Source organism: Chrysemys picta, chromosome 5 (assembly GCF_011386835.1).
Source record: "Chrysemys picta bellii isolate R12L10 chromosome 5, ASM1138683v2, whole genome shotgun sequence".
NCBI classification, from domain to species: domain Eukaryota; kingdom Metazoa; phylum Chordata; order Testudines; family Emydidae; genus Chrysemys; species Chrysemys picta.
Genome location: NC_088795.1, coordinates 81,034,951 through 81,054,744, shown reverse-complemented (window position 1 = coordinate 81,054,744; position 19,794 = coordinate 81,034,951). Strand labels below are relative to the sequence as shown.

Here is a 19,794-nt window from a genome sequence, read left to right as displayed (position 1 = left end):
AACGGATGGAATGTGATTGGGAAGATGTGTGCACATGGTGATCATAAACAGTGCACCTTAGGTGACTATTATATGTAGTACCATCTGGTCATGAATGAAAAAGCACATCAAACCATGAAATCATCTCTAAACTCGTCCTTTATTTGGGAAATATTTATCCCATTGACTCATTTAAATCTTTGTGTTAGCATGAAATGCTGCAAAGCTGTATTTTATACCAATATAACCATTTAGCTTCAGTATGCTTGTTTTTTGAGCCAGATTCAAAGGCAGATAGAAATGCATTAATGGAAAAGTCATACCCTTGTCTGTACAATTACTGTAAAGAAAGAGGTTACAACTTCCAGATGCTGGACCTAAGATGGGGGCTAAAAGATGGTGTCAGCAACAATCACTGCAGGGTTTTACTTCACTTGAAAATGCTGAAGAAGTGCCAGCAGTTGGGACACCAAACATTCTTTGTAAGTTTGGGTTTAATTTTCTGTGATTGATTTCTAGTATATTTTCTAGGGATTGTTTATTTATTTTATTTTCTGAACAATGCACATCTTACAGATCTAGTGTATTGAAGAATAGAGGTAATTGGTAAGTACTCCACTGAGTTACACCCTGTGGAAACTTAATGACTTGATTTTTGCACAAAGTGTATGCCAGGGCTGTATTTTGTCCCCTTTGTATGGCTTTTTACTCTATTTTCTCATTGTTCTGTTTTCAGGTTTTCATTGGGCAAAAGCATGACAATCCTGTCATCCCAGAAATCATATCAAAGGAAAACTTAAACGCAATTAAAGACACAATTGAAAGCATAAAGCTGGTTGCAATAAAGCTAAAGCAGAATATGCCAAGTAGCTTACTACATGGTGGCTCAAAAGAGGCAGTTCTGACTGAGAAAACAGAACAGGTAGATGATAATCAGACTGGTGTTACCCAAAATTTTCTGGGAACTGACAAGTCATCAAAAGAAAAGACAGTTGAGACCCACCCCAATAAAGAACCAGAATCAAATATTTCAGATGAGCAGGATTTGCCTAATGTGTCTCCACTCACACAACATAAACCTGTGGTCGAATATGAGAAAGAACTGCAGCTTCTTAATCAGTGGTACAAACTGGATGAAAATTTTGACCCAAGTGTTTACAGGCTTCTACCTATCAGGTTCGTGTTTTATCACTTCTGTTTGGAAGTCCTTTGGTTAAGGAATATAAATGTTTTTCATTCCAAACCAGCAGACCAAATTTGGTGATGAATCCTGGTCACATGCCACCTGAGGCACTTTGTGCATATGCTAAGAAGATTCCAAACCATTTGAGAGATTCATTTGTTCTCCATTCATTTAAAAGGGAATCAATGGGGGGTGGGGGGAGAAATCAATGAAAAGGTCATTTCTAAACAGCTATATAGAAGAAATATTTCAGCCTGTAGAGTTGCAGAGGAGGGTGGACTCAGTGATCCAGGCAGTTCCATTCTACACTATCATCTACGAACTAAAGTTATCAGTGTTTAAATGAACAACACTTTTCCCTTTAATAGTACAAAATGAACCAGCAGAAGGTGTTGCTTAATAATGATGCTAATAATTCTGACATCTGCAGATCTTGAAGGCAGATAGTTACTTTGTTATCCCCTGTTTCAGACGTGGGGTAACTGAGTTCAGTGAGACCCAGTCAGGAAGTCAGTGGCAGAATCAGGACTGGAATTGATGTCTCCTGACTCCTAGCTGCATGCTCAATTCACTAGGCCCCTGCTGTCCTTGCCTGAAGTTAATTAGCTTGTTTCTCTAATCACATTTTGAGCTTTTAGAGCAGCTTCTTCATTTTCACACATCTTCTCTCACATATTTGTGGGTCTCTCATTCTTCCACACAGCACCTTTTATCAGGATATTTTCCGCAAGGATCCTGTACGCAAACAACAAGCTAAGAGTAAATGGCTGAGCTCTTTCCAGAAACTGCATAAGTAGGGTTACCATAATCCAGCAATCAAAAAAGAGGACGGGAGGAGCCCCGCCCCTGTCCTGCCCTAGCCCCGCCCCATCCTGCCCTAGCCCTGCCCCTCCCCCTCCCACTCCCCCCCCCAGAACCCCCAACCTTCCCCCCACTCCTTGTCCCCTGACTGCCCCCTCCTGGGACCCCTTCCCCTAACTGCCCCCCAGGACTCCACCCCCTACCTAAGCCTCCCTGCCTCTTGTCCCCTGACTGCCCCCTCCTGAAACCCTCCCTCCATCCTAACTGGCCCCCTAGGATTCTACCCCCTACCTGTACCCTGACTGCCCCAACCCTTATCCACACCCCCACCCCCAGACAGACCCCTGGGACTCCCACGCCCCATCCAACCACTCCCCACCCCCTGACAGCCCCCCCCAGAACTCCCGACCCATCTAAACCCCTCTGCTCCCTGTCCCCTGACTGCTCCGATCCCTCTCCCCACCCCTGCCACCTGACAGCCCCCCCAGAACTCCCAACCCCCCCCCCCCCGCTCCTTGTCCCCTGACTGCCCCCTCCTGGGACCCCTGCTCCTAACTGCCCTCCAGAACCCCACCCCCTATTTATGTACAGGCGTGACTACCTGCCCTTTCCTGGTTACTATACGCGGCCAGTCCGCATCCACATCCAGTAGTTAAAAAAAAAAAAAAAAACTAATAATTTAAATTGGAATTTCATCCATTAATAAGTATTTATTATATAGTTAAAACCATTCTATTGAAGGACAGATATTAAATAACACTAAATATGTTAATGTTCAAAACAATATTAAAAATTTGAAAATTTAGAGCATGGAAACCAAAATAGCTAAAATTTAGTTTTGGCAAGATACACGGAATGGAAACTCCGGGATCTTTACCTGTCACTGAATATAGCCATCATACCAATAGTGGAATATAAAACAAGTCTACATATACTCTCCTTAAAATTTTTACTTCTGTCCATTCCCAATAATTGTAACAAATCATTATTCCCTTCACTCCACTTGCCACGCGCCCCAAGCACAAAACCAAAGAAGTGGATATTTTTACCTCCTGTTAAGTTTTTAATTTCTTCCTCTAACTCAAGATAATAAGCCACCTTCTCACTGTGGGCTTGTTCCAAACTTCCGGCATTATCCTCCCATCGCACTGTAACATCAACCACCACTGCTGTATCTCCTTTTATAAATATAATATCCGGCTCTCTTAACTCACCCTTACTCAAATGGGGCTCTATTATTGCCTTCCACCCTAATTTACCAACCTTATCTACAACTGCAGACACTACTCTATTATGCCTTTTTATCCTAGCATTCTTAGTCTTATAACATTGTCCTGAGATATGGGGAACAGTCTCCCGCACTTTACCGCACCATCTACAAAGAGCATTCACACCTCCTCTTCCTCTTGCTAATGTCTCCCTAGTAGGATAAATATTTGCCCTAAGCTGCAATGCTGCGATATACGCTGACGATTTAACTTTACTAGAATTTCTAAAAATCGAATTACTAATTAAATCATTTTTAAAATATTTTATCCCTATTCCCTGACATCTCAGTTCCGACCATCTTAAAAATTCCTCTTCCCTCCATTTCTTGGGATGAGATGTTACTGCACTAAATAACAATATTTTATCCACAAGATTTTCTCCTGCATATAGATAAGATAGGTCCATCCAATCATCTCTCGAGACAATATGTCTCCTCCATTTATGAATTAATATATTTGGGATTTGCACACTAAACTTAGTGAGAGCTAAACCACCATCCCTACACCTCTAGAATAAAATATCCCATCTGTGGTACACTGAGGTAAATGTAAAATCTCTTTAACTATTTTTCTAACTAACACATCAAGATCATCTAAAAGATTAAAAGGGGGTTCTATTAAAAGAAGATTATAAAATAGCTTCGGTAAGATGTATGTCTGTAAAATTAATATTTTTTGGGCCGGTTTTAATGGGGCCTTAATTAAATTCTCACTCCAATCTTTCAATTTTTCTTTAAGTACCGGTCCCCCTACACCTATCCAGGGATCTATTCTAGCTCCTAAATATTTTTCAAAATCCCCTGGTTGAACATATTCAATCTCCTCTGACCCTATCTGCCAATTATCCTTAGGATTAACTACATAGGTTTTATGTTTAGTTAAAATATGAAAGCCTTTCGTTTTCTTCACATTAACAGAGAGATTAGTATTTTTACAAAACTCCTCTAAGATACCCAATTTTTTGATCATTCCTTTATATGAGCTACTTAAAATTGGCACATCATCGGCAAAAGCCAATGACGTGACACTATTACCCTTAACATAAAAACCACTTCCTTCTACTTCTAATCTAGTTAAAAGGGGATCCATAGCAATATTAAACAAAATTGGGGACAACGGGTCACCCTGCTTGACCCCCCTCCTAATTAAAATAGACTCAGTAGCTTCATCACCCACCCATACCCTAGTTGTGCAATTATCATAAAGGTCCCTAATAATATCTATAAAATGTTCATCTATACCAAATCTTCTCAACCCAGCTATTATATGTCCGTGTCCCACAGAATCAAATGCTTTAGCCAGATCTACAAACACTATTGCAATTTCATTCCCATTTCGTTTAGCCCCTTTAATCAAATTATCTAATATAGCAATATTTTCCTCACACCCAGGGGCGGATATAAACCCTTTTTGTCTACTACATATCTTAACTGTTTCCACCAGTCTTTTTGCTAATATTTTGGTATAGATTCTAATCCAAACTGACCCAATTGTCAATGGTCTCCAAGATGTTAACTTCTTCATTTCCTCCTCATCTTGTGTCTTTGGTATTAAAATCGTTCTATTTTTCTTAAATTCATCTGGTACCTGTCTATTTAGAAACCATATATTAAAATTTTTTGTAAGTATTAAGGAGTCTAAATTAAAAATATCCCACAAATTGCTCACTTTTACTTTATCTGGGCCAGGAGCACTATCTTTTCTTATTTCTCTTAAAGCTATTCTAATCTCATCCACAGAGATCGGACTCATTAATATATCATTATCCGCATTCTCTGTGGATGATGGCCACCCTATCATATTACCATGTCCAATTGTTCCCAAAATATTTACATAGTATTCCTCAATTTCTTTCATAGGGATAGCACACTTAGCCTTATCTGGCTCTCCCATTATAATGCGAGTCAATCTTCTTCTATCCTTATCGAATAATTGTTGATAGAATTTATACTTAGCTTTCTTTGTAGCATATCTCCTACTTGCATTAAATTGCTTCCTTCTCCCCTCCTTTCTCATCTTCCCTTTTCCTTTATTCCTCAACTCTATTTGACTTTCATTTCTAGGGTCCTTTCCCTCTACTAATGAATAACATAATTTTTCCAACATTGCCCATCCGAGAGCTTTTGTTAAATCCTCCTTTAATAATCCTTCAATTTCCCCTAAACTATTTATTATTTCTCTTCCCTCCCTACTTTGTTTTCCCCGTTTACATATTTTCTCCACTAAATCCACTTCTGGATGTCCTTTTAGTGGGAAAATCCTCTCTCTTGGGGGCGGACTTTCTAATATATTTACTCTAATGTCCTCTACCTCAGTCACTTCCTCCCTATCTCCTGTTACCACTAACTTCTTCTTTGCTAATTCTCGTCTTTTATCTGATATTTGTTTATTCGTTTTGGTCCTCATCTCGCTCTCAATACATTTATTTATATTCCTTTTCCCAATATATTTCCTTTCCAACTGTATAAGCTGCGCAACCTCATCTTTGGTCCATATACGAGATCTAATCGATCCCTCTTTGATCTTACTTTTAGCAGCCATATCTTCTTTTCTTTGCTCATTCCTCACAGCAGGGTGTCTATGTCTACAGTGTTGGCTCAATCCAGATCTAGTATGAAAACCAAGCCCACAGACCGAGCACGTATGGCTCTTCATTGGGGTATCCGCCTTCTTGGGTATGCACTTGGGGTAGTGGCAAGCTATATTACGATATTGAGAAGATTTTCCACATTTACTACATACAACTCGTATGGCTTTACTTTTATGAACCACATTAATGTGTTTGGCCCATTTACCAAATGTTGGTAATATCTGGGGACATATTGGACAATTAAAACTATCAACGGGATACTCTAAATAAAAAACCCCATCCTTCCACGAACTACTTTCTAATATATTTATATTACTACCAGTACTGTTAAGATCCTTATTACGATCCCTATTAAAATCAGTACTTGGTCTAAAACTATTTAATAAACTAGACCCATTAACTAAATGAGCATTAAGATATCCCGATTCCCTAACATATGGATCATCAAATGTACTTAAATACTTAAAATCTGGATTGAAACTGTCCATAGTTAAATCATTAAAAGTGTCCCTTGTAAAAACCATCAGTAAGATAGATAAAATCTCCTCACCACGATCATCACAAACATTCTCCTCTACCTCCTCTCCATGCTCCACTGGGAGGACTTGATTCTCACTCTCATTCTCATGAGACTTCATTATAGTCCACACCATTTTATCCATTGGTCCAGCAACCCTGATCACACCCCTAATATATTTAACACTGTCGGCCGGGGCATCAAAGCCAACAGCGGGGGCGTTATTAACCCGGTCCAGTGCCAATCCGGTATAAAAATATAAATTACTTTTTTCCATAGCTAAAAGATTTACCCTTCTCAGGGGGAAACTAACCCGTACCTGGGGGAAACTAACCCGTACCTGGGGGAAACTTACCCTTTCCAGGGGGAAACTAACCCGTGCCTGGGGGAGGCTACCCTTACAAGGGGGAATCTAACCCTTACCAGGGGGAGTCAACCCGTACCTGGGGGAGGCTACCCTTACCAGGGGGGCATCCATGTGGCACCATATGGGGCTGCCCAACCCCGTCCCACACCCCACTGAATGTGGGATGTGGGTTCGTCCTCCGCAATCCGCCTGGCTATCCAAGCCAGTTACCGACTCTCACCACGAGGAGGTAGCGGTTGGACTTGCAATCCAGAGGCTTTCCTCAAAGAGGGGTCCCAAACAGCATAATGTCGAGCTCTAACGGGCGTGTGAGAAAAGGCTCAGATCTTGGTAGGGGTTGCCCCTATTGACCGGGCTCACGCCCACCCCCACCTCACCGATAACCCATTCTCTCACTACCCTCAGGCAATGTTTCCGTCCAAGCCCGACAGCTGAGAGGGTCCAGAGACGCATGGAGAGCCATTAAGAGAGTCTCCCTGTTCCTTGTCCCCTAACTGCCCCCTCCTAAGACCCCCCCCAAATGCCCCCCAGGACCCTACCCCCTACCTGTACCCTGACTGCCCAAAACCTTATCCACACCCCCACCCCCAGAAAGCGCCCCCCGAACTCCCGACCCCCCCGTCTCTTGACTGCCCCCTCCAGAACCTCCCTGCCCCTTCTCCGACCCCCTGGCCCCTTGTTGTTGGCCTTTCTTCACCTAATGTCTGGTGAACTTGCTCAGAAACTGCCTGAGCTGCTGGGCAGCAGTGGGGGAGGAGCTCCAAACTGCCGGAGCCGATCTGCGATGCAGGGAGGGAGGGAGGGAGGAGGAGGAGCCCTCTCTGGCTGAGTGTCGGAGCCCCATGTAAGTGACACCGGCCGGCCGGCAGCACTGTTAGCCGCGCGTGCTCTGCATGGGGGGGGAAGTCTGGACATTTACAAATTCCCCCCGGACGCTATTTTTAGCTTAAAAAGCCGGACATGTCCGGGGGAATCCGGACGAATGGTAACCCTATGCATAAGATATTTCAGGAATATGCTCTAGTTGCTCTCGGCCAAGAGACCACCACCACACTACTTAAAACAGGTGAGACTGGAATCCAGAAGTGGAAAACGTGTCAGTTAATTGGAGCGATCAACGATACACTGTTTTTAGGAGAAACAAACAGTTTGTTCCAGTAGGTAGGGATGGACAAATCGATTGTGGCAGCTGCAGACATCTACATGCCTAGCATGGTTCAGAAGCCTGTAAGTGCCTGGATACTTATGATTATTAGAGCACCATAAATACCTAAGAGAAGAAATTACTTTCCCTCAATAACCCTAAGTGCCTGTCTTTCTTCAATGTATGGTTGAATTGGTGCATTTAGCATATGTAACGCCTTCTGCAGTCTGCAAGCTTATTATTTGGGCTTTACTAGAGGAGCAAGCAGCCTGGGTTTTGGACAGACAAAATAAAATATGCAATGTGAAATACTGTTAATAACACTAAGTGCAAAGTACAAAATGATGAGCTGACTTTTGCTGCAGGATTAGTGTAAGAATAATTTAGCACTAATGCAGCACTTTTCACTGGTAGATCAAAAAGTTCTTTTCAAAGGTAGGGAAATAATGGATATCCCTATTTTTCAGATGGAGAAACACAAGGAGGTTAAGTGACTCCCCCAGGCTCAGAATACACCCCAACACTCTAATTCTCAGTCTGGTAGCCTCTCCACAAAATAGCATGTTAATGAACAGTTGACTCATTTAGAAAGAATATAATGTAGTTAGAATACAATCCAACAAAGAGAGTCAGGCCCTGACACTGATGAGGAAAATGGAGATCTCATCCTATGGCTGGTATTCTTTCTTCTGACTAGGGATTTTAGTGTCTCATGCTTCATGAGTCTTTCTTGAAGATTTTCTCTCTTCAAACAACGCTGGATTTATAGAATAAAGGGTCGCAGTTAAAATCTCTGGTATGTAGCTGCTTCCTCCATTTAAATAAATCCTAAAGTTAACAGAGGCTAAAACAGAGGTTATCCACAGGCGTAAGTGTGTTTTGGGAGAAATTATACCTTACTTACCATCATCAAAGCCCTGGCAAGAGCATTTTTACTTGCTATCACAGGTCAGGAAGTGTTCCCTTATATTCAGCGTAAATGTTCACCATCTTGATACTCCTAATTATTCCCCATTTACCACACTGAAATCCTCTAAATCTTTGGCATTAATATCCTTTGATATATTTGCAGACTATTATCATGTCTCCTGTAGGTTATTGTTTAGACAAGTTGTATGCATTAAGTTCATCATCATTCCTCCCATGTCAATCCTTCCAATCCCCAATTCTGTTTTGTTGCTCTTCTCTGAACTTCCTCTTGTTTGTCAATATCTTTCTGTTAATGTTCTAGAATTGGTTGCAGTATTCCAGGTATGGTCACACCAGAACCACATGGAGCCAGGCTGTTACTGCCTTGTTCCATAAGAAGGGCCCTTTGAGCTTGCAACCCAAAACTGCATGGGCCTTTTATTACATCCATATCACTTTGCAAATTCTTGGATGATTTGCTGTCCACTATCACTTCTAGGTCTTTTTCATAGTGTTAGGGTAGGTCTACACTTACCTCCGGGTCCGGCGGTAAGCAATCGATCTTCTGGGATCGATTTGCAAGACGCGATAAATCAATCCTGGATCGATCCCGGAAGTGCTCGCCGTCGACGCCGGTACTCCAGCTCGGCGAGAGGAGTACGCGGCATCGACGGGGGAGCCTGCCTGCCGCGTCTGGACCCACGGTAAGTTCGAACTAAGGTACTTTGAATTCAGCTCCGTTATTAACGTAGCTGAATTTGCGTACCTTAGTTCGAAATGGGGGGTTAGTGTGGACCAGGCCTTACTTTCTTATAGATTTCTCCCTGCCATTTGCTATGTTAACCATGCAATTTACAGAAAATTCATAAAATAAAACAATTATGTGAAATTCAGCACAGTTTACTAGATCTCATTGGAATCTACAGAGTTTGTGATGCTGACAAAATGCAATGCTCGTATCTTTATTGCTGTGCTAGTACCTATCATATTCTCTAAGCCATTCTTATAGCATGCTATTTATTCTTATAAGTGTTCTAAGAGTAAGTTAAAAAATGCATTAAGAATCAGAATGTATTTTCCCTTTGTAAGTTTTGCAGCAAGAGGTTGATCAAGGATTCCAGGTCCAGGGCTCTCCAGAAGATCACTGTCATTGCTTCAAGAGAAAAATCAATGACATACAATACTACCTGTCAAGCAAACGGGCTTTAAAATATATTGATATCCACCAGCTGAGACTGGTGGTCAATACAAGACTGTATGAAGCACACCAGAAGTTCATAGACCGCATCCATGCCAGGGTACACTAATAGTCCCTTTCCATTATTTTGGTTTTTATCACCATGTCAAAGGACCTCTTTACATCATGCATTAGTCAAGTGGCCAGGGAAAGATGAAGAAAACCATAGAGCTTTTTCATCTTTCCTTTCCTTCACCATTTGTGCCTTTTTATATTGCTCCTTACATCTGCAACAACATCCCTGTTCCTGAAAGCCAAGTGTCCTCTCTTCCTTCACATCCCTTCTCCAAAGCCACTTCTTTCATCTTGCTTATCCCACACTGACCTTCATTCCTGTGTTATTTACTTCTTTTTTACCCCATCTCAGTCTTCTAAGATTTACTCACTATTTAATATTACTCCCATTTATTTTAACTTTTGTCCCGCTTTTCCCTAATTTCTTGCTTTGCCTGTTCTCTTTATGTTCAGTATTCATGGCAGGCTCTCTGGGAGAGGTCATATCTTTTTTACAGTCCTTAAAGTGCAAAATTATGATTCTATATAAATCTCAAATTATGCCACCCTTAATTTACCTTGATTTCACCTCATCCAGAACTAGTCCTATTGAATTCAGTGGGCCTAATCATGGAGTAATATGCTGCTCATTGTGAGTTGAGAATCTGAACCTTAATGTTTAATACTAGTATTAACGGTTAATTAATATTTAATTAACAGTATATGGTCATTTATTGTTCTCAATTTCTTGTACTAAAAGCACTCAAAGCATGCCAGGAGGGCCAAAAAAGAATCCCATGAAGTATTAAAATCTGGCCTATGGCAACCCATCTTCATGTAATTGTAGCATAAGAACCAAGCTGACTAATTCTAATTTATTTTTGTTTTGGGGCCAGTTAACTCTCAGACCAAGCAATTTGTATTCATCTGTCAAAACATAAAATGCAAACACAAACATTACAATCACATAATTATTTTTTGGCTTATCTTTATTTTCTCCTTAAGCCCTTTTTCCAGCCTCCTCCTCTACATCCATCTCTGCACAGAATTGTGCAAATTTTAAAAACAAAATTAACATTATCAGACAGTAACATGCTGTGTTCTTCCCTTATCCACCACTAGCTCTCTACCTCCACTCCTTCATTTCAGTCTGACCATTTTATCTATCTGTCTAATCCTTCAACTCTTTCCCTTGATGATTTCCCTTCTTCCACCTTCTGGCATCTTCCTCCCCGTTTCCCTTATCTTTAGCCACTCTTTCATTGGTCTCTTTTCTTTCTACAAGCCTAAAACTGTAATGTAAAAACATTACCAAAAAAAAAAAAGTACAAACTATCCTACAGGGTTGTTATAGCTTAAACCTTGCAATATCTTGTGGCAAAAAGTCACACCCAATGACAATGTTATGTTACAGTTTATAATCCAGAAATGATTTTATTATGAGAACAGTCATCCTGGGATCCTTTCCAAGATTTGTTAAGTAAGCTAACTAGTGGCTATGTATACACCAATTATAGCTCTGTTCTTTCTTTACAGCTTCGGCACACTAATATCTATGAGACAAGCGTTAGCTGGGGAAAGGATGGAATCAACCCCATCAGCAACAGATCCCATGCCTGCTACTTTGAACGCCTGTGCAGTGACTTTCAGAAAATTGTCATCACGCACTTCAACAGGTCAGTTACATAGTGATGTCTATGAAGATGACCCCATAAGAGGGAAGAAATAAGTAGCACAGAGTAAGAGCTACTGCCATTATTCTGGGCTCCAGCTGCATTGAAAAGTTACAGTGAAGAATCCTCTTGTGTTGGGGTTAGTCCCAAACCAGGCTTTCGTTAACAAAAGCTGGAGCAAATTGGGATAAAGCAGATGAGTTTCTGGACAGTTGGCAGATTACTTTTGTTCAAAGTTTGCACATTACTTAGCATGTCAGAGCTGCAAATATATCGAGTTCTTTGATGCATTAATAAATGTTCTGATCTAAACCAATTCCAAACGAATGTGGAAATAATGCAGTTCAACAGAATACAAGATTTTGAGGATACAAGGACTTCAGGCTACATTCTGCCCTCAGTGATAATTCTGCAGTCCCACTGTCTTCATGTGACGTGTGTAAAAACCTTATCCTGCACTGTAAAACATGCATACCAAATGAAGTCTGGGTTAAATGTAGTGTTAGGGACTTAAGCATATAAAATTGCATATGCAAAAGCATAGAGTTTTTTTCAGAAGTGCCATGGAGTTGGCTATTTCAAACTGAAGATCATTCTAAGTTTTGCACACCCTTAGGAAGGCCTGCCTCTTCTATTTCTCAAAATATGCAGATCAGTCAGCTATGTTTCGGAGCACAATTTTCAAACAAAACTTTCAAGCGTTCTTTATACATCTTCATGAAGCAAAAACAATTCACCTTTAAAGGAAAACTATTCATTTCCTGTTAATAAGACTTCTGGTATCTTTTCATGACAAACAAACAAACAAAAACAAAAAAAAGAACCCTTTGTTTAACTCTACCAAAGGCTTTTTTTTCTGCTCTTCCTTTACTAGAATGACCTGTTCAAAGAATTTCCCTGGGGGGCTGGATGCAAGGAAAAGAGAGCAAGTGTATAGAGGTTATAGTGATGAAGAGATTCTGGAGCACGTCCAGCATTGTCAAGCACTGTGAGTTGAGCAATTAATTTACATAATTCATGCTTCTAGACAAAGACAAATAGCACATAGTGTGGTGAAGATGACTTAGAATAGTTCACCTGATTTAATTGTTGCTGAGGTTTTTCCTTTCAAGTGTGGGTATTGCCTTATTTTCTCTCCAGCCACATAAAAGGTTTCTACAGTAACACCCTAATCTGGACTGCTTCTTTTTTTAAATAGTTACCAGTAAAATTTTAGATCAAATTCTCGCTCCCTTCCCTATCCCCACCTGTCTCCATTTTCCAGATGAGGCAGAGCACACCAGGGCACTGTTTGGATGAACTGAAAGGCCTGTAAAATGAGCTCCCAGGCTACAAATCCTGGGACTTACTGTGGCTAAGGTTTACCTTTGGCATCCTCCTTCTCAGGATCTAGTATAGGAGAGCATTGTCTTCTGGGAGCAAGGATGGGTCACCCAAGATCAGCCATTTGTGGGGGAGGGAATGGAATGGAGGAGGAGAAAAAGCTCTGACGCTGGTAAGTCAGGACTAGGTCTTTTCTAAAGCATGATAATGTGCATTATGATCCAGTGTAATTTCATGATCATGCATTAACTTAGATACACATTAGTATCTAGGGTCTCAGAAGAAACTATGGTATCATTTAATTATTCCAGAAATAACACATGATCAAGTAATGAAAGAGTGGGTTATAATAAATGCACACAAGGGGCCAGAGTTATGGTTGCAATAGTATGTGAATAAACTGGGAAAGAGGTTCATATTTCAACCAGAAGGACTGCAGTATAAAAATTAATTTAGAAAAGAAACAACAAGGTAGAGGTAGGAGATAGGAAGAGGGTTGACTTATCTCTGCCACAGGGTCTCTATAACCAGCAATACACTATTCATTAGGTAGTAGAACCTTAGGCTACATCTACACTACGGGGGGGGGGGTCGATTTAAGATATGCAAATTCAGCTACGCAAATAGCGTAGCTGAATTCGACGTATCGCAGCCGACTTACCCCGCTGTAGGGACGGCAGCAAAATCGACCTCTGCGGCTTCCCGTCGATGGCGCTTACTCCCACCTCCGCTGGTGGAGTAAGAGCGTCGATTCGGGGATTGATTGTCGCGTCCCGACCGGACGCGATAAATCGATCCCCGAGAGGTCGATTTCTACCTGCCGATTCCGGCCGGTAGTGTAGACCCAGCCTTAGGATGAGAAGGGATGAGGGCACAACTGTATCTGATAGCACAGTTCTAGCAAACTCGGAATCTTTCATGGGTTCTGTCAAAGTGGATGCCAGAAAGTTTCTTGTCATTGTTGCATTTCATATGTATGTTTGGGAGTTAGTGAGTGTAGTGATTATAACACAGCACCTGGAGTTCTATTCCTCTCTCCACTCTGGGCTCACTGAGTGACCTTGGGCTAGAGACCTTTAACCAGTTTGTGCCTCCACTTCCCCATCTATAAAATTAAGATAATAGTATGTACACTCTGGTAAGGCACTTTGAGACCTACACATAAAAGTGCTGTATTGTAAGGAACTGGGGTGTAGGCAGTTTAGCCTAGTGGTCATAGCTGGGCTGGGAACCACATGTCAGGGACGTTAGTTGGTGAGCTAAGGTCAGAGGAATTGCTAGAGCCAGGTTCAGTAAGCAAGAGTCAGGATAAAAGTCAAGCCAGGGTCAGAGACTGGAGATCAGAGATAGTACCAGGCTGGAATCAGAAACTGGGGATCATAGGTAGTAACAGGCTAGAATTAGGAGGCAAGAGTCAGGGTCAGAATCAGCTAGGATTAGAGGACGGAGATCAGGTGAAGTCTGTGTGGTTGCCCAGACAACTTCTGGGGCACCCTACAGGGTTAAATAGGGGGTTTGGCCAATCAGAGGGCCTCAAGGTACTGTCACTTTGGGTCTCTTGGGCAGTACTTCCTGTGGCACCTAGTCTCCACAGTGCTCCTGGGCATGGCTCTGTATGGCCTCCTGGTAGCACTGTGGGAACATCGACTGTCCCAGGCTCTGCAGACCTGGGTTGGAAGGCATCAACTTAAACTTCAGTTTACAGACATTAATGGAACACCATTAATGAAATACTATCTAGAAATGATCACTATTTTGGAAAGAGAATGTTGTCATTCTGCCAACAAACCAATTACCAGCTCCTACTTGAGATCAAGTAAGCTCAGCAAAAAAAGTATTTCAATTATTTCTTTAATCACAGAGACCTCAGAGTTATTATTCGATTTGTTGGTGTCACTGGTGAAAGCAGAAATATCCGATTGATTCTCTTAAGCCTCTGCTACCAGATTGCTGATATTTACAATGTCAGCATCAATTTATCTGAGGTAACAAAAATAAATCTCAGTTCTCCTTTTTCAGTTCAGGGATCAATTATCTTGATATAACTTTAGATTATAACTATCTATATGGTGGCCCCGCACTATCACCACCAAATCACACAGGCACTGCACAATTAAAGTGTAACACATGGCTGTGTACAATATTATTCCTGGGGGAGCAATGGATTTTTGTGCTAAATCAGCTGAATATGAAGCATTCCTTAATTTTCACAATCCTCTTTTTATGGACAATCCTGTACAGATGTGCAGGTTTGTAGTTCATTGGGGGGAGTGGCTCCTCCCCCCTCCAGGTCTGATGGGTGGCCAATCCGCCCCACTACGTCTCCAGGGGTCGCCTGACATGGGGAATCAGCAGGGTGGTGGGAGATGTGAGCTCAGGCCTGTGATCAGGGCTGAACAGCAAACACAGTTATGGAGCCCCAGCTCCTGGTCGGGATGGGACAGCAAAGGGTCTCTGGCTCAGGCCTATACTCAGACTGGGCAGCAAAAAGTCCGGCCTCCTAGCTCTAGCGGAGGGCCGACAAGCACAAGCTTATTGCCTAAGCGAGGGGGAGATTGCCACCCACAGATTGGGATGGCAGGTTGGGGGGATGCAGGCCCAACCCACTCCACTGCATCCCAGCCCAGGGCCCTAGCCGTGGCAGATCAGTCTGCCACTGGGTCAGCGGGGATCCTGACCACAACACGCTGACCCACTTGCTGTCAGCGTTGCAGCCAGATAGGGGTCAGCTACCCTGGGCCACTTCCCAACTCCCCCTCAGGGTGTACCTGGCTCTGTAGAGGGTTGTACTGGTCGTCGGGGAAGAAGGCGTCTGTCAGCACTTGCAGCTCCTCCGTGCTTGGGTCTGCAAATGGCCCTGGCGCTTCTGGCCAGTCCTCTGCTCCCTCAGGGTCTGCAGCAGCCTCCCAGCTCGGGAGCTCACAGGAGGCGTCTAGCTCCTCTGGTAGCTGCCTCCCTACTGAGTTCTCCAGCCTGCCTTTTGTACTTCTGGTCCTGCCCACTAACTTCCAGTGGGAAGGTTGAATGTGGCATGGCTCTGCCCACCAGGATTCAATGAGGGGCTCCTCCCGCTCCGGATCTCTGGGTAGCCAATCCACCCCACAACAATCTTATAAATAGAAGAGGAGAGATTTAGAAGTTTTATTTTATTTCTCCACTGCAAGTACGTTTCTTCTGTTTTTGGTGTCCAGCAACTTGTTACCATTCATTGTATTGGTTTTTTTAAATCCATCAGGAAAATGTACCAGGCAAATGGGCATGCCAGATTATTTTTTATTGTTAATACTAATATTTTCATAATGTGCTGCAACTGCACTTCACAAAACAACCTGCTAAATATAAAGCAATGCCCCTTCCCTGAAGAGCTTAAAATCCAGAAGAATGAATAGAAATACCTGTTACAAACAAGAAATCTTTGTGGTATGTATTTCTGGAATGAAGAAATTTTCTTAATGCTGCAAAAATGCATTAAGAAGAAACATCGAACTTCAGACTTCAATACATATGTTAAGAATGGAAAAGTTGCTTTCTCTTAAAAGAAATATTGTTTAACTAGTTCTTTATATTTTGTTTTATCCAATGCCAAGTGTTGTAAATAGAGATGAGCTTGAACCAAAAGCCCAGCTCTGAATACCTGCTCCTGAATTTTGGGGAAGTTCAGATCTGCACCCGAACTTTGCAGCTCAGGCCCATCTTTACTTTTTAAAGGGTCTCTGTCAAAAAGTTTGACAAAAATTTGATCAAAATTAGAATTCCTACATTCTGAGAATAGTTTCTGAATTTTAGGTATGTACTTCTTAAAAAAATTCAGTTTCAGTATTTTTTTTAAAGACACTTGATTAGTACGTGCTGTTTTCTGTGGTGTGCTGCTGTGTAACCAGTAGAGGAAGCTGAAATCAAGTACTAAACAAACAGGCTAATCCTGCAAGTCCACCATATGCAGAACTCTTATTGACTTAAATGGGAACTGTGCACATGAGTACTCCTGGGGGAATTCTGTGCCACTGCACATGCACAGAATTTATGTTCCCCACAGATTTCTTTGCTTCCCCGCAGAAAAATGACTTTGATAGGGAAGCAAAGGGAAGCCACAAGAGTTGTCACGCGACCCTCCCCAGCAGTATGTTTCGGGTGCTCAGGGCAGCCGGCAGAGAGGTAAATCACTGAGTAACATGAGGGACTTTCTGGATGTCTCTTTTTTACTTAATAGTCAATTTCAGCTCCCCCTGCGTGTTCTGAAGCAGAACTCTTATTGGCTTATGTGTTTGGATAGCTTGCAGGACAGAGGCCAAAAAGTCTTTTCGGGTGGCGATGGTGGCACACAAATAGGGATTCATAGAGTCTAAGACCAGAAGGGATCACTGTGATCATGTACATAAATCTAAACTGATATGTCAATTTCATGCTCAGTTAGAAACATGGAAAGAGAAATCAATATTTCTCCAATAGAAAACGCCAACATTGGGAAGGAAAAAAACATTACTTTTTAAATCTCTTTCCAAATGGTGGAAATGTGAAAGAAAACTGCCTTTAAACAAGTTCTGGACTTGTTTATCCTTTAACATGAAAGGGCTAAATTATGCTGTTACTCTGCAGTCTCCAGGAAGAGGATGTAGGAATCCATGCCAGAGTCTCTCCATAATGCTCACAACATTGGGAAAGAGGGCTGATCGAAGCCCCAGCAGTGAAGACTCCCTTTGATTTCAGTGAGCTTTGGATCAGGCCCCATGTCTTCAAGTAGGCATGGGAGAAGATTAACGGTGTTTTTGAAACCTACTAAGGACCTTGCTATGCTGATCTAACTTTTCTGATTAGCCCTTAGATCAGGGGTCGTTTGGCACACGGCTCTCCAGGGTAAGGACCGTGGCGGGCCGGGCCAATTTATTTACCTGCTGACGCGGCAGGTTCGGTCGATCGCGGCCCCCACTGGCCGCGGTTTGCCGTCCTGGACCAATGGGGGCGGTGGGAAGCGGCGCGGGCGAGGGATGTGCTGGCCGCGGCTTCCCGCCGCCCCCATTGGCCCGGGACGGCGAACCGTGGCCAGTGGGGGCCGCGATTGGCCGAACCTGCCGCGTCAGCAGGTAAATAAACTGGCCCGGCCTGCTGGGGTGCTTACCCTGGCGAGCCGTGTGCCAAACGTTGCCGACCCCTGCCTTAGATACTACAGTGATGGGAGCTTCAGAAACCCCCTAAAATAGGTTTATTGTGTCCGCATCAAGCTCTGAGCAGTAACAGGTAGAGACATACTTTACTGCTACTCAGAGAAGCAGCAAAATGCACTCAACAGCTCAGACCAGCTGCTATTAGTAATCTGTGCTGGCTAGCAGGAGATATTTTGCAGAGGATGCCATGGGCAGCAGCATATCTGTTTCTCCTTGCTACAGTAGGCAGGGCTGGATTTAGCTCAAAATCTATTTATATTTAGTTCTAAAAACCATTCATGACTATCCTTTAACAAATGTAGAGAAACTGTGCTGCAACCAGTTCTGTGACCGTTGGGCTTTTGATATTCAGTTGGCTTCCAACATGGAAAACATGATAGCCAAGGGTAGCAAACAGCAACAAAAATGTTCACCTTTGTCCTCCCTGAGTAACTCTGAGTTCTGAACATAATCCAACCACTTCTTTCAGTACTTGTTTAAGTTTGTAGTCTAATTGAGTGCAGGCCTTGTGTCAGAACAAGATCTGGGACTGCCAATATATTTTGAAAGCAGAACCAAGCCATATCACGAGTATAACACTGAAGTTTTAACAAGTGTCTGAATGTACTAGGCTGCCTTGCACTGACCAGCACAGCATTTGTCTAGCAGACACCTGTATAGGATTTGCCTTCTTCATACTTTGGATCTCTCCCCATCAGGTCCCAAAACCTCCCATGGGAACCAGAGTCTTTCAGTGGTGGTTACTTATTCTGGTTTTCTCCACAAGAACCTTTCTTGGCTTTCACTGTTTCTGCTGAATCACTTTCCCTAAACAAACTCTTATTCTTTACTTTTATATTATACTAATAAATAATGCACTATAAATAAGTACAAAATACAACAAATAGCTTATGGGAAACTATTTTCTTGTGGCTAAAATTACTGTACTCTTTTTTTAAAAATAAGGATTTTGAAGCACTGATTAAGGAGTTTGCCTTGTTGCTGGAATTCGCTGCAGAGGAGAAAGCACTGTTACTAAGTCTGGATGGTGTAGATGAGTTGTCAGAGGAGTAGGGAGCTGACTTTTCCTGGATACCCACTGAGCTACCTGAAAATGTCTATTTTATTGTTTCTACATCTACAGAATCGAATTGCTCATCCTTGAAAACACTGAAAGTAAAGTAACGCATCTAATAATGAATTTAATGGTGTTAATATTTAGCATGTGATATGACTTGTTTTTACATTTTTGTTTTAAGTATTTTTTTTATTAAGGGAATAAGTGGATGTGGTTAGAAAAGTTTCAAACAATTATAATCAAAACACAAACAATAAAAAAAGGAAAAAGAGATACTATACTAACTTTCTATAACACAAGCAAGAACCATTTCTATTCTGATCCCCACACCACTAAAGAAATCATTCCAATTATTTGAACAACATTGTGCTTGAAAATTAGGGCTAAAGCCTGTAGTCCTTGCTCATGTGAGTAATCTTTACTCACAAGACTAGTTCCATTGGCTTCAGTGGAATTAAGCTTGTAAACATAGGCTTCCCCTGGGGAAGGCTAGCACCCTGTCCCACTTCTGCCCACAGCCCTGCCCACACTCCACCCCGCCCCTGCTCCCACTCGGCCCCCTCCCTGCTCAGACCCCTGCCACCACTCGC

At 42.3% G+C, this 19,794-nt stretch overlaps 1 protein-coding gene and 1 long non-coding RNA gene across 3 annotated transcripts in view; one reads left to right on the top strand and one right to left on the bottom strand.

The window, feature by feature from the left end:
• Positions 1-19,794, bottom strand: part of LOC135983698 (uncharacterized) — a 49,190-nt gene that overhangs the window by 3,419 nt on the left and 25,977 nt on the right. The window lies entirely within an intron of this gene.
• Positions 195-19,227, top strand: LOC112058639 (uncharacterized). Of its 2 annotated transcripts, XM_024105316.3 has the most exons (5): positions 195-461; positions 716-1,155; positions 11,526-11,665; positions 12,537-12,650; positions 19,093-19,227. In XM_024105316.3, the coding sequence occupies exons 1-4, from the start codon at positions 195-197 to the stop codon at positions 12,539-12,541; spliced, it is 852 nt and encodes a 283-aa protein (XP_023961084.1). In that variant the 3' UTR covers positions 12,542-12,650; positions 19,093-19,227. The 2 variants fall into 2 exon arrangements, with proteins under 2 accessions (XP_023961084.1, XP_008166609.2); XM_008168387.4 differs by lacking the exons at positions 12,537-12,650; positions 19,093-19,227 and having other exon boundaries at positions 11,526-11,778.